Source organism: Prinia subflava, chromosome 8 (genome assembly GCF_021018805.1).
Source record: "Prinia subflava isolate CZ2003 ecotype Zambia chromosome 8, Cam_Psub_1.2, whole genome shotgun sequence".
Taxonomy (NCBI): Eukaryota; Metazoa; Chordata; class Aves; order Passeriformes; family Cisticolidae; genus Prinia; species Prinia subflava.
In genome coordinates this window covers 30,295,338-30,309,370 of record NC_086254.1, presented here as the reverse complement: position 1 = coordinate 30,309,370, position 14,033 = coordinate 30,295,338, and the positions used below count along the sequence as shown (strand labels likewise).

The 14,033-nt window shown below is 45.5% G+C and overlaps 1 protein-coding gene across 1 annotated transcript; it reads right to left on the bottom strand.

Annotated features, from left to right (window-relative positions):
• Nucleotides 1-726: 726 nt before the first annotated feature.
• ZNFX1 (zinc finger NFX1-type containing 1) lies at nucleotides 727-14,026 on the bottom strand. Its single transcript, XM_063404561.1, has 13 exons — nucleotides 13,892-14,026; nucleotides 11,114-13,192; nucleotides 10,212-10,343; nucleotides 9,632-9,762; nucleotides 9,282-9,425; nucleotides 8,678-8,786; nucleotides 8,188-8,432; nucleotides 7,910-8,049; nucleotides 7,441-7,595; nucleotides 6,628-6,773; nucleotides 6,163-6,273; nucleotides 5,350-5,445; nucleotides 727-3,264 (listed from the first exon to the last, which is right to left on the bottom strand). Exons 1-13 carry the CDS (start codon nucleotides 13,944-13,946, stop codon nucleotides 829-831), a joined length of 5,979 nt encoding a protein of 1,992 aa, XP_063260631.1. The 5' UTR covers nucleotides 13,947-14,026; the 3' UTR covers nucleotides 727-828.
• Nucleotides 14,027-14,033: the final 7 nt, after the last annotated feature.

Genomic DNA, 14,033 nt, shown 5'->3' with positions numbered 1-14,033 from the left:
AGACACCGCAGCCCAACAGACACCGCCCCGCCCCACAGAGACAGCACAGCCCTACAGAGACCGCACAGTCCCGCCCCACAGAGACACCACAGCCCTACAGAGACCGCACAGTCCCGCCCCACAGAGACAGCACAGCCCGACAGAGACCGCACAGTCCCGCCCCACAGAGACAGCACAGCCCGACAGAGACAGCACAGCCCTACAGAGACCGCACAGTCCCGCCCCACAGAGACAGCACAGCCCGACAGAGACCGCACAGCCCTACAGAGACACCACAGCCCTACAGAGACCGCACAGTCCCGCCCCACAGAGACCGCACAGCCCTACAGAGACCGCACAGTCCCGCCCCACAGAGACACCACAGCCCACAGGGACCGCCCCACAGAGACACCGCAGCCCAACAGACACCGCCCCGCCCCACAGAGACAGCACAGCCCTACAGAGACCGCACAGCCCTACAGAGACCGCACAGTCCCGCCCCACAGAGACAGCACAGCCCTACAGAGACCGCACAGTCCCGCCCCACAGAGACAGCACAGCCCTACAGACACCGCCCCGCCCCACAGAGACACCACAGCCCTACAGAGACCGCACAGTCCCGCCCCACAGAGACAGCACAGCCCGACAGAGACAGCACAGCCCTACAGAGACAGCACAGTCCCGCCCTACAGAGACAGCACAGCCCGACAGACACCGCCCCGCCCTACAGAGACAGCACAGACCGGCTCGCAGCAATACACACTTTATTAGTGAGCAAGCAAGAGGGGAAAGTAGCGAGGTTTGGCCCTGTGTGCGCGTCTGTGATAAGAAGCGAGGCTCACAGCCCCACTACATCAGCCGGCGGAGGTCCTCGAAGTTGAGCATGTTGTTGGCTACATCGGACCAGGCTGCGTAGGTTGCCCCGTCCATCTCCGGGGCCAGGCTGTTGCTGCTCTCCAGAGTATGGTTCGTGCCGCCGATGACTTCATGGCATTCAGGGCAGGTACTCCTCTCCATTGCTCCTCCACACTCCCCAATTACATAGATATGTCCATTTTTGCACTTGAACCAGTGACCACGGGGACAGCCAATAGCACTGACGATCTGCACCCGCTCAGCTTCAGAAATCCCCAGCCCTGACATAGGCAAGCCAGCATTGATCTTCTCCAGGTGAGCCTTCACTGCAGCCTCATCCTCCTCTGTGAATTTCTTTGTCCCTTCCAGGATCTTACGTGCACTGTTAATCTCTGCTTCAATGTCTGTAGATATCATCCTACTTGCTTTGCACCTTGCCAAGAGGCTCAGCAAGTAGGTCAGTCTCTGGAGCTCAGTCTGCAGGTCAGTGAGCTCCTGTCCTGTAAAACTGACACGTTCCTTATCCAACCACTTCAGCACTTCATCCAGCCTCTTTCTCACCCCCTTCCTTTCAGTCTCATCAATTTTGTTCATAGAATGAATTAGGTCAGCTACACGTTCGTAGAAATTAAGCAGGTTCTCAATTAGTCCGATACGCTTTGTGGAGAAAACAAAAGTTTTTAGTTTACATTCCAGTATGGCATACTCAATGCGTAGATTAAGCCTCAGAACATCCTTCTGTGCCAGTGCAGCCCGCAGCCTCTGTCTGTTAGACTCAATTTCCCGTAGTGGACCTTGGATCTTCTGTTTTACCCGTTCTATCTCCTCCACCTGCCTTTTCACACTGGTGCCATATCTCAGGTTCTTTCTGATGGGTGTCTGACACAAAGGGCACACCTTCAGCTTGACGACATCATCATCTTCATCCATATAGTGGTCAAGGCCTTGCGACTCAAAGACATGGCCACAGTCTTCCAGCTGTACAAATCGAGCATCTGGGTCATCCTCAAAGCCAAAAAAGATCTGAGTGAGTTCCTCGTGGTCACAAACAAGGCACTTCTTTGGGCAGGGCTCTCCACAAAATCCAACACAGGGATGACCACAGGGCAGCACCTTAGCACAGGGAACATTGCAGCGAGGCCTGTTGCATGGTTCAGAGCAAAGGTTGGTACACTGGTAGTGCTGGCACTGCCACTCACATGGCTCAGCACAAGGAACACAGCTTTCCCAACATTTCTTCTGGCACTTACTGTGAATACAATAGTTCTGACATTCCTTCTGACAAGGAGGACATTCTGTAGTACAAGGCTCTTGACACTTGTGGGAGCAGATCAAGACGCGCTTGCATGGTCTATTACATGGCTCATGAAATCTTCCTTCAAAGCAAGTATGACAGGAACCTGAACATACATGACCACATGCCAGTGTGACAGAACACTTACTCTCACATTTCACAACCTCCACAACCTCCTCACATTTCAGACTACTGACCCAGCAAGAAACCTTCTGCTTGTGGCCACATTTCAGTGTGACTGTAACCATTTCAGGACACTGCACTGGGCATTGCCGTCCACAGAACTTCCTGCATGCGTGTCCACAGTTTAACTTCTTCTGGCAAGGTTCTAGGCAGAAAAATCTGTTCGCTGGAATATGGCATGGCACCATCTGGATGTGGCCACACTTAGGAATAGTTTTCTCTACCTTCACCAAACATTTTCCACAGGGCTCATAACATGACTTTGGGCAGCGGTGCCCCTCTTCACAAAGTACCTTTTGACAAGGCTTCAGGCACTGGTAGTCTTTGTGCTCCGGGTCATATGGGTGACATATCCTTGTGCAAACATGTCCACAACTCAACCTAAACTCACAGGGACGACCACAGCCTCCCTCCGGGACTCTGTTGAAGTCTTCACCTGTCGATACCTGAGTCTTGGTTTCAGGGTGGTTTTGACAGCAAAGCTCCAATGACTGGCCAATGTGACCGTTCTTCCCAAGTGTTTGAATGATCTTGCTCCAGAGAGGAACCTTGCCAAGCATTCTCATGTTTCCAATACAATAGAGCCCTTTCTTAGCTCTGGATAATGCCACACATATCCGATTAGGGATCTGCAAGAACCCAGGTTTCTCCTGTTTGTTGCTCCGCACCAGTGACAGCAGAATAATGTCATTCTCCTCTCCCTGGTACTTATCTACTACATGAACCTTCACACCTTCAAAGATCTTCGCTGGCATGAGCTTACGCAGACAGAAGAACTGTGCAGTATAAGTAGTGAGAATGGTGATCTTAGAAGGTTCATAGCCCTGACACAACAAGTATTTGCACAGTTCCACTATGAAGTGGGCCTCGTGTGGGTTCTGGTGGCTTTTCCCTTCCTGGATCTCTTGTTCAGGAACCTCATGTTCCACAAAGAAGACATTAGTTGAGACACCCTGAAACAAGAGGGAAGATGTCAGAGAGAGAATTCTAGTTTCTGTCGCCCCAAGCTGTTTCCATGTTCCTGATTATCCATTGACAGGAGGACTTTTAAGGAGTTGACTACAGTATGCAGTTATTGTGTACTTAGGTGATTTCCTCTTAGATTTCCACAGGTTATTAATCAAATTCCCATTTCAGCTTATTGGCAATATTTCAGTATCCTAATATGAAATCAGTTCCTATGTGTGATTTTATTCCCTATCTTTTCAGAGATGTTCCTACTGTACATTTCCAGGTTATACCAAAGAAAAGATGAAAGCATATTCATGGTGTGAATCATGTCTTGTTTCGGCCCTGTGGGAAAAAGATACTAAGTTACCAGTGCACAGGGCTGAGCACTTGCCTAAAACATGCCTCCTGTGTTGCTGCAATTAAAACAAAGCAGCGAGGAAGATTTCTTCTTCACCAGACAAAACTAGGAATGCTAGGACTCCAGTAGTGACTTACCAGCTCATGGTGTGTAGAGTCGACTGCTCACCTGTTCAAAAGCTCTATTTGCCTTGAGTTAGCAGGGGCTTTTTTTTTTACCTATTAACTGGAATTATTCTACCCATAAGAAATTATTGTTCTGCCTGCCAAAACCTAGAGACTGATTTTAACAGGAAAAAACAGTTTTTGTAGATCAAATACAGATCTCTGGTTTTCCAAGGTATCCATAGTGGCAAAGTGTCCACTGGAGTAGAATTTAATTCAGTCATCACCTACATTGGTTATTGTATGAGCTGGGAAGATTCAATTTTGATGTCTTTTGGTATCTCAAGTTTGTTTTAAGGTCAGATGGAACCACAAGATACTCTAAAATAGATTCTTGTAGAAGAAATGGGGTAAAATTTTGTGATCTCCCAAACTGTGTGTTTTAGGTGGTATTTTTCTTGTTTCTTGGGGTTTTGGTTGGCTGGGTTTTGAAGGGGGTTTATTTGGATTTCTAATTTATTTAACTAAATCATCTTCTACAACGACTTGATCTGAATTTCAAGATACCAAAAGAGAATCTGCCACTTTCTCAAATAGCTTATTCTAATAATTAAATTTTCACTATTAATTTTCTCTTGTTTGACTTCAGCATTCTGCTACAGTTTTCAGTATGCTTCCTTCATCCAGTTAAAGAACTTTTAACTAGTTAATACTGAGGGTTTTTTATGAAGACAGTTTTACGTAGTCTAAGATACTGTAATGCTACTTCTGCAACTGCCTCCAATCTTTCTCCCAGAGTATTCAGTGGCTTCAGAAATCAAGGCCATCAGTGTAAAAGTGTAAGCTTGGCTCAGACTTCTGGGAAAATAGTTCAGTTGTGACAGAGAGCTGTGAGCGAGTCTGCAGAAAAGGACTATGCAAGATATGCAAGGGAAGATTACAGAGAAATGACTGTTAATGGTTCCAAGATACAAGAAAAGCACCAACATAGAGATAGATGAAGTCCTGATTAGGGTGAGGAAATACAAATCAGAAAATAGGGAGTGAATGTTAAAATGGAAACTCAGTACTATTAAGGAAGAAGCAAAGACTGACACTTCTGACTGATACCCAAGGCAAGCATTCTAATAACTTAATAAATTCTGGCTGTTTATTGTACATGTCAGGTAATAAGTGATTGCTTTATACTTGTGAGCTGCATAGATTTTCTTTGCAGATGTTGTTTATTGGTAAAATGCCCAAACAGAGAAACCAAGGGAAAAGCATTCCAGTAATCCTGTCACCTATTTTAATGTTGGAGTTTCACATATTATGCTTTAAGTCTTTCATTTAAGATTTCTTCCTAGCTTTCAAACTACACAATTCATTTGTTCCCCCTTCCATTTTTTAATGTTCTTTTAAAGTCAATGGTATTGGATCCATTTCCACTGTCCACCATCACTAATGCCAGAGGAACTATAAATTACTTACCTAATTCTATATTGCACAATTCCTTGATTCAGGTATAAATTTCAATAACTGAATTTAACCTAAGAGTTTGAAATACTTGAACACTGTATTTCACAGAAACTCATTTAGCCAGTAACAGGGGACAAAAGCAACCACTTGTATTGCTGAAAACTCACTTTTATATTCTCATAGTTCAGGACAGAGGGATGGTTCTCCAGCTTCTGGTATATATGAGGACAGATAAGTTGGGCAATTTCAGGGCGCATGCGGTGCTGAAATACAAAACAGTTTTATCAGTCTTGAGAAAGGAGCATCATATTTCCCTGTCAATATTCTTTTACTCCACTGTACAGATGGTGGCTGAATACAAGACAAGGATGACTTTTCAGGAAGAGACAAGAAGGGAGCACTTCCCAATCCCTGCTCTCCCTCACCCCATTGCTGATCCCACACCACCACCAACTGCAGGAGCGGTAATAGCAGAGCATCTTCTAGAAAATCTCTTGGTAAGATTGTTGTACAATAATGCTGGTTTCAGTGCAAATCTAAGCATGCTTATAGATAACAAAAGCCAGAACTTCACCGTAATCATTAAATGAGCTCTTCCAGGTGCCTTTAATACAGGACTGCTGGTGGTAGAATTAACTTCTCTGGGCACCAAGATAGATGATTATAGCAATTTAGCAGGAAGCAGCCTGAGAAGAATTGTGCTCACTCTGCAAAGTTCTGGAAGTTTCAGTTGCCACAATAAACTGTGTTCTTTACACAAAAACATGAGAACCACAGTGCTGTGGACAACATCACTAAATAACTGAAAATATGCTGGAACTCTGTCAGTTTGACAGTTCCTACCATTCTTTTCAGAGGTTAGATAGTACATTCTTTTCTTTTAGGCTGCTCTTACAGTAGAAATATAAACTTAAGTGTACTACAAACTTAAAACAACCTAAATACAAATGCCATGAAGTTTTTTTATAGCTCTTTCTTACTTGGTACTTCAGACAGACAAAGGGGAAATCCACTTTGATCAGACGTTCAAAGAGAGAGACCTCGAGGTTGAAGTTCTTGGCCAGGTCATATACATTTGCACTAGGCTGCAACTGAAAGAGAAGGGATAGGAGGTCCATGTTTTGTCACTTTTCCTATGTGTAAGTAGGATTTTTCACTCATTTTCTGTGACTGGTTGCCCACTGAAAGGTCAGAGACTGGATTCTTGCAGAAGTGCTAAATATCAAAGCTAGATGCAGTCACAATCAAAGCACATGTAAAATTGCATCAGTTAAACTAAAGCACCAGTCTCACAGGAGCTCTACTCTAAAACTACAGGAGTCAGGGCCTCTGGTATCTGTGGAAGCTGGAGAGCAACCAGCTGTGGCAATTTTCCCACACAGTGTTTGGTTAGATGATTCTTGTTCATTAACACAGCAGATAGAGGTGTTTGTGATGAAAGTTACCTGCTGGTGATCTCCAATGAGGATGAGGTGCTGGCAGTTTTTACTCAGAGTAGTAATGGTGTGAGCCTCAAGCACCTCTGCTGCCTCTTCTACAATGACAATTTGCGGCTCTATGTACTGCAAGATCCGCTGGTATTTTGCAGCACCTGAGAAGGACAGAAGATAAACCTTAGGATATAACTACATTCAAGCAGTGAGGCAAGACTTTTCACAGAGAGGAATAGGCTCTGCCTCGGAAAAGACTGGGGTTCTTCTCAAGATTCCCTATTTCAAAAATCAGCCTTTGGAATTTTAAAACAGCATCGTACCAGAGATGGCTTCCATATGAATAGTTATTAAGGAAGGCAGGTGGGGATTAGTCCTATGCTTGCCTTGGTCCTTTTTTCAATGCTCTCTTCAGACAGAAGATACACTCAATACATTGTTTTACACACATAAATAAGCCTAAATTGTCTCTCCAAAGGGGCACACTACAATGATATTGACCTAATCATCTCCAGAACCTGCTGTGGGAATAGCAGTACAGGCATTAGCTGTGCCTTACTCAGGTACAAGTGGTGCAGTTCTGTTAGAAGAAGGCAACTTGAGACAGGAGGAGTGCAAAAGGGCACAGAAGCTGCTCATGCTGCTACATTAACAACTCTCACAACAGCCCCGTTTGCAAAGGGAGTCAGAGATTAAAAAGACTTCAGACTAATGCAGAGCCTGACCCAGGCTGTGAAGCAGCACATGATTCTAATCTTTTAGCTGAAAGTTTCTTTAAACATGACTGGAAGCAATACAATACTGGTTTGCTTCCCAACTGCTCTGCACCTGTAGTTGTCATCCCCACGATTCTGGCTTTACTGAGAATGTCAAGATCTTGCTCCAGCTTCTTTTCTTCCAGTCTTTCTGCTGCTGCCTGATACTGCTGTTCATGTTGCAGAATGTCTGCTCGAATAACACCCTGGTAAGCCTTCAGCCAAAGCCTGAGAAAAAAGTGACATTATCACACACTGCAAGGAAAACAGGATGGTGATCCACAAGTTCTGAGTAGATTCAGCTCAAAACTTCCCCCATGTCTTTTGGGAAACAGATTATTACCATTTATACTTAGTCCTGAACATGTACAAATGCAGGGCATGATGTTGCTTCCCATGCAGTACAAGGAAGGTAAGAACAAGCATGTTCAAACAAGAAGCTGAACAGATACAGACAGAAACATCATAGCTTGACACAGTTTGTGCACTGGAATGATCCTGGGAAACACCTGCCTGACCAGCCCTGCAAATAGCTTTGTCACCTGTAAAGCCTCCAGCGGGAGTTCAGGTCAAGTTGCCACACGTCTTGAATAGCATTGGCCTCTAACTCTGTCATTGTGTTCAGTTTAAGAAGCTCAACCTTCATCTTCTGCTTCATTTTTCTCCTCTGGCCAGCAGTTACCTAAAAAAAGAAAAAAAAAAGAAAAAAAAAGAAAAAAACGAAAAAGGCCCCCCCAATAAGCAGTTGCAGCACAAAGATTCTTTTGTATTAGCATCTCCATGTTATTCTTTACTTGGTCATGCTAATGTATGCAGTTACCTCCCACTGCCTGGTCTCCTGACGTCGTCGAGCTGTTTCTTCTTCCTGGTCCAGCTTCATAGCCAACATGTCACTGGCTAGTTCATGAAGAGCTCTGTCATCTCTCTCCTTCCTCCTCCAAGGGTTTGCCATCTTTTCATCCTCAATCACTCTCTCAGCTTCAATCAGGTCAGCCATCTCTGGGATCTCCAAAACCTCCTCTTCTACTTCATCTTCCCCCTCCTCCTCGGGTTCCTGCTGACCACCTGTGAGAGTCACCAGTCATATGAAGTAAGCACAGCCACTCTATCAGTGCAGCAGTCAAATGACTACATGGAAATTAGTTAATCTTCTTTTTACTCCCTCACAGTATCACACACCATTCTGTGCCTGTTAAGTAGCAGTGTCTCTTTTGTGGCACACATACGCTGTTTAGGTAAACACACTTGTAGAGGATGTGTGGGAGGTGGATGTCCTTTTGGTGTTTGTTTTTTTGTTTTGTTCATTTTACCTGGATTTTCAGCCCATGTATTCTCTGCAGCATTCTGAGTGAAGGCAGATACACCAAGTCCCAGCCACTCCAGAATCACTGAACCAGTGGAGTAAAACTCAGGGTCCTCCTAATACGGGAAAGTCAAGTCAGCCAGGCTTGCTGGTGCCAGTGCTATTGCACTTTAGAGTGCTATTATAGCCAGTGCTATTGCACTTTAGAGTCTTAGGATGATGCCAAAGCAGCCCCTTACAGCAGTGGCAACTAGGACAAGTCCCCCCGAGACACCCTCCAGAGCTAGAAAGTCCAAGCAGCCCTGATCTTCAGAAAGGGTAACCCTCCTTCTCTTCAGTTTAAGAGGCTTTCCTTTGGGTACTTGCATTTTTATGCTGCTAAAGATCACTTAGAATCTCTGCAGTTTAAAGGAACAAAATTCAAAGCCCCTGCTTGCCCTGCCTGTCTAGACTACTCTCATTTGGCACAGCTTGCTGTTCACTCCCTTACTTTCCCAGTAACCAAATGATGCTAACAGGATGTATGCTGGGGGAACCTCAGGCCCATTAGCAGAAAGGATGGTGAGCATGCACTGGGACTGCCTGACTCAGAAGAAAGGGACCTCTCTTACCAGAGCCATCATCAGGCTGTCCCAGTGCTGGGGCGCCATGTGCGGTCTCAAGTAGCGCTCATGCAGAACTCCATTCGTCGTGCACTCCAACCGCCACGCTCCTTCAAGGAGCTCCTCCTCAACCTTTTCCATCTCTCTCACTATCTACCCGTATCAAAGAGAAGGGAGGCAGTGTCAAACTCGGAGAAACAAAGTTCAGGAGAAAACAGCAGGACAAAAAACTGACAGAAGGATTAAGAGGTCAAATTCAGCGTAAAACAAGGTGAAAGACCAAGTGTGGAGGAGGTTTGTTATGTCCTCCAATGCACAGGCAACCCAGTCCCAGCATCTCCCAGGAGCTCTGCACATACATTTCCGTGGACTAGCAAGTCAAATCTGTAGGTAGGCTTCCTCAGCTCCTTCAAGGTGAACATGTGCAGGGCTGCACTGCTACTCCTGCCCCCAAGACGCACTATCCCTTTTTTCTGAAATGAGAGTATTCCTGTGAATGAAAGAAAAATATTAGAACTAAAGGGCCAAGCTCAGTTTTCAGCAGTAAGAGAAGAGGTAGCAAAAATACCCTTTGACTGCAAATTCTACAGTGATTTGCTCAGAGTGAAGTTCTTTTAATCTACATCAATGGGGCTAGAGTCACTAAAAATAATCAAACCAAAATGCAGGTTATCAAGCCATACAATGGGCAGAGTAAGAGTTATAGTATAGCTTCTAATTACAGGTTCTAACAACAGGTTGCCCAGAGAATTTGTGGATGCATTATTGCTTGAAGTGTCCAATGCCAGGCTGGACAGAGCTTGGAGCAACTTGGTCTAGTGGAAGGTGCCCCTGTCCATGGCAGGTGGCTTGGAACTAGATGATCTTTAAGGTCCTTCCAACCCAAACCATTTTAAGATTCTATGATTCTACCTCCATCCTGCTTGCAGGTAATCTTACCTTCTAAGAACTGATCCAGTGCATGGTTAGTGTAGCAGACAATAAGGATGGGACGTTTCTGGTCAGTGCTTTGCCACACCTGATCATTAGTCAAGAGAGCCTGAACAATCTTCAAACCCACATAAGTCTTCCCTGCAAGACAAGCTCAGAATCAGAAAAGGGTAATACACCATCTATGAGTGCCTTGAAACATAGAAATCACCAAAAAACAGATACAAGACTTTTTTCTAGGCTCCCAGTCTGGTCTGCACCAAGAGAACTGACCCCAGGGTTACAAAATGTAGTCAAAGTGGCATGACACTGACTTTCTGGCCTGTAGCTGACAAGGCCACAGTCTGCAATTATTTTTTTATATAATAAACTAGATCTGGACACAGGGTTTTCTCTCCCACTGCATCCCCCAGCCCACTCTGATATTGGCATCACACATGACATTTGGCTGCATGTGAAACATCCATATACTATTGGAATACGAGCACTGATGGTTGTTAAATTCAGGTGCCATTTAAAACAATTACAGTTCATTTTGTAATACTTTATTCACACAGTGGTTCACAGCTGAATGCTCCTAAAGCTCTAACATGCCATGAAGACAAGCAGGAGAGTGCTGCACAGCAAGAGGGACCATTTTCTCAAAGGCAATTGAAAACCTCTTCACCCCAATATACAAGCACAGCCAACAGTGGTGTTGGTGTCTACTTGCATCTAAGATCAGACTTGGGTATTGGAGGGTATTAACTGTCTCCATAGCTCACACTAACTGGGCGACTCAAGCATCAATTAGGCACAGGACTAAAACTTTGGAGACAGTACAGCTGGCTTTCTCTGAAGTTAATCTCCCTAGATGGGCGAATCAGCGAGAACATCTTAAATTACAGAGCCTTTAAGGAAATATTTCTCACCAGTGCCAGGAGGTCCTTGGATAATAGCCAGCTCCTTGGTGAGTGCAAGATTCAATGCCTGCACCTGAGACTCATCTAATTTCAAAGCTTCCATTGAAAGCCATTGATTGGGATCTAGAATGCAGACACTTTTCAAGCTATCAGGGCACTTCTCTTCACGTGAAGTCTTCATCAAGGGTGCAAGGTTGTAGGCAGTATCCTCTCTCAGGTATGCCGGCTCTTTCACCTGTGCATCACATTCCACAATGTACTTCTGGAATGGGATATCTTCTTCCCTCATTTTCTGCAACCCTTCTAACACATGCCGATAGGCCTCAAAGTAGGCAGTTGTCTCTACCATGAGGAAAGAGTCTGAGGGTTGAACGTCTGCCAGCAGTGGCTGGCTCTCTGCAACAAAACACAGCTCCACAATCCCATTGACAAGCTCTTCAGCATTACGACTAGAAACAGTAGCAAAAAGGAATGTTTCAAAGTGATCTTGGGACATGCATACCAGGGATCCATATAGCAAACGTTTAGAATTCCGCCACTGTACAAACCTCAGTGGTTTTGTGTCAAACTGGACCTTGTAAGCAATACCAGTTGAGGTACAACGTGGGGCAATAATCCGTGCATCAAAGTAGATTCTGATATCATCAAAATTTTTCTTTCTCAAATTTCTGTCCTGGAGGTTCTGCAAAACCTCCATGATACCTTCCCTTAAAGGCCGTACAAAGTCTTCTCTCAAAAGTCGGAAGTGGGTGTCAAGATAAATACTGGTGCTTTCGTATTTTCCAAAGACAAAATTGGGACGTAGAAAAGGCTTCTCATTACCATGTATCTCATCATATGTTGGATAAATGCTCATGGTACGATAGCTTTCTTCTTGCCCATCTTGAGACTGCATAAATGTGCAGTTATCATCCCTCAGGGTGCCTCCACGTCTTTTCTCCTGCAGATGCTGCATGAGCATCTGGACTTTACTGAGATTCTTCTCTGTCTCTTCTGTGATATCCACACCAAAAGCTCTCAGGGAATTTATGGATGCTGTCAAGACTGTCAAGAGAATGGAGATTTTCTGCACAGAGCTGGCTGGGAAAGTACTTATCAGGTGCTGAAGAAGTAAAATGATGTTGCTGATATGCTCAGGGTATTCATGGCGTACAGCAGGAACTACTTCTGTTACCATGTCAGACACATACTGTGGCAGACAGATCTTGAGAAAGTTGGACTCCTTCAAAACTCCAAGAATGTGCTGGACACGTCGTCTATCCATTTGGAAACTGCATGCTTTTCGAAGCACCCGGCAAATGAGCTGAATGAAATTGTGGTTCATAGTTGTTTGGGAAAGAAGTTCCTTCAACCCCGAACTGGAAGCAAGTATGATGACAACTTCTGAGGGGTCTTTCTCGAGGAGACTTTCAAGGAATTTATAGCCAATCCTTCTGGCTTGGGGAGGCTGCTCACTGTGGTGGGCACCACCTGGGGTAGCATTGTGGTAGAAATGAGGATTCTCCCGAGGCTGCATCCTCCATGAGCTACCTTCATTTTCCCACCCACTCCTCAGCCCTCTCCCTCTAGCTCTTCCCTGGGCTTGTCCACCTTGATACTTCCTTCTCCAGCCTCCATTTTCCTGCTCGTTCCAGGGTCCTCTGGTCGTCTCATGGGCTTGTCCAAGCTGGCCCCTTCCTCCTCTAAATGCATATTCTTGCTCATTCCAGGGTCCTCTGCCCCTCTCATGGGCTTGTCCAAGCTGACCCCTTCCTCCTCTAAATGCATATTCTTGCTCATTCCAGGGTCCTCTGCCCCTCTCCTGTGTCTGCCCACCTTGATACCTCATTCTTCTTCCCTCATTCTCCTGTTTTGTCCAGAATCCTGTGGCTTCACTGTTGGCCCCTTCACCTTGGATTCTTGGTTTATTCTTACTTGACTGAGGAACCTTTGAAATACGACCACTCAACCTCTCTTCTCTTTGCCCAAGTGGAAGAGTATAATTACTGTCTTGGAGGTTTTCACCTAACTGAGGTGCCTGGCCTGGAACATTATTTTTTCTGTTTCTGCCTCTTCCTATAAAGCCAGTGTCCACATGAAGCGCATGCCCTTAAAAAAAAGGAAAAAAAAAAAAGGAGACTCCTTAATTATAAATCAACCAAATCAACACACCTCCCAACAAAGATGAATGAGCATATTGACCTGAGAGTCAGCATATTTCAAGAATTTGACATCAGGTTAAAAAAATATATTTGCACACAGACGTTCAAATTGGTATCACATTTGTACCCCCTTTTCTAACTGCTAAAGGGAGTGTCACACTTAGAGTTCGCTTGAGCTACGAAGTCATTAAAAAACAAAACCTCTTTCCACAGAACTGCAAGCAGAAGTAAGAAGGTGAAAGATTAAGGTTTTTTGCACAGGACAGCATTTCCCCGGGATTGAGTCATCAGTGAAACAATGACAGAGGGCGCCACAGCTGACTGGCCGTACATCGCACTCGCAAAACTTGGAGCCTCTGGTCGAAATCAGCCTCTCGGAGTAGCAAGAACCACGGCTCATAGAGCCTTTGTCAGACTCCCCACAGGACGCTTAGGGAAGAGCTGACTGCTAGCAGGAACAAATAGCAAGAGGCTAATGCAACACATCACCCCATCATGGCCCCAAAAGGACTCCTAGGGCAAACAGGGAAGTGTTGACACAGACTTGAGAGAAAATGTCGCTGTACACAGGCAGGGGAGTAGCGGGTCCTCCTGTACCAGCACCACACCCAGCCCTCTTGCCCTGCATTCCCCTGGGTACCCTCACCTCTCGCTCCACCTCGGGCGTGTCGGGCGGGAGGCTCCTGCCCAGGACCCTCCATCGCCCGGCCGGGGACTGCTCCGGGTCTGTTCCAGCTCTCCGGGGCGAGGGCAGCGCTGGGTGCCGGGGACCGTGGCGCTCCTGCGGC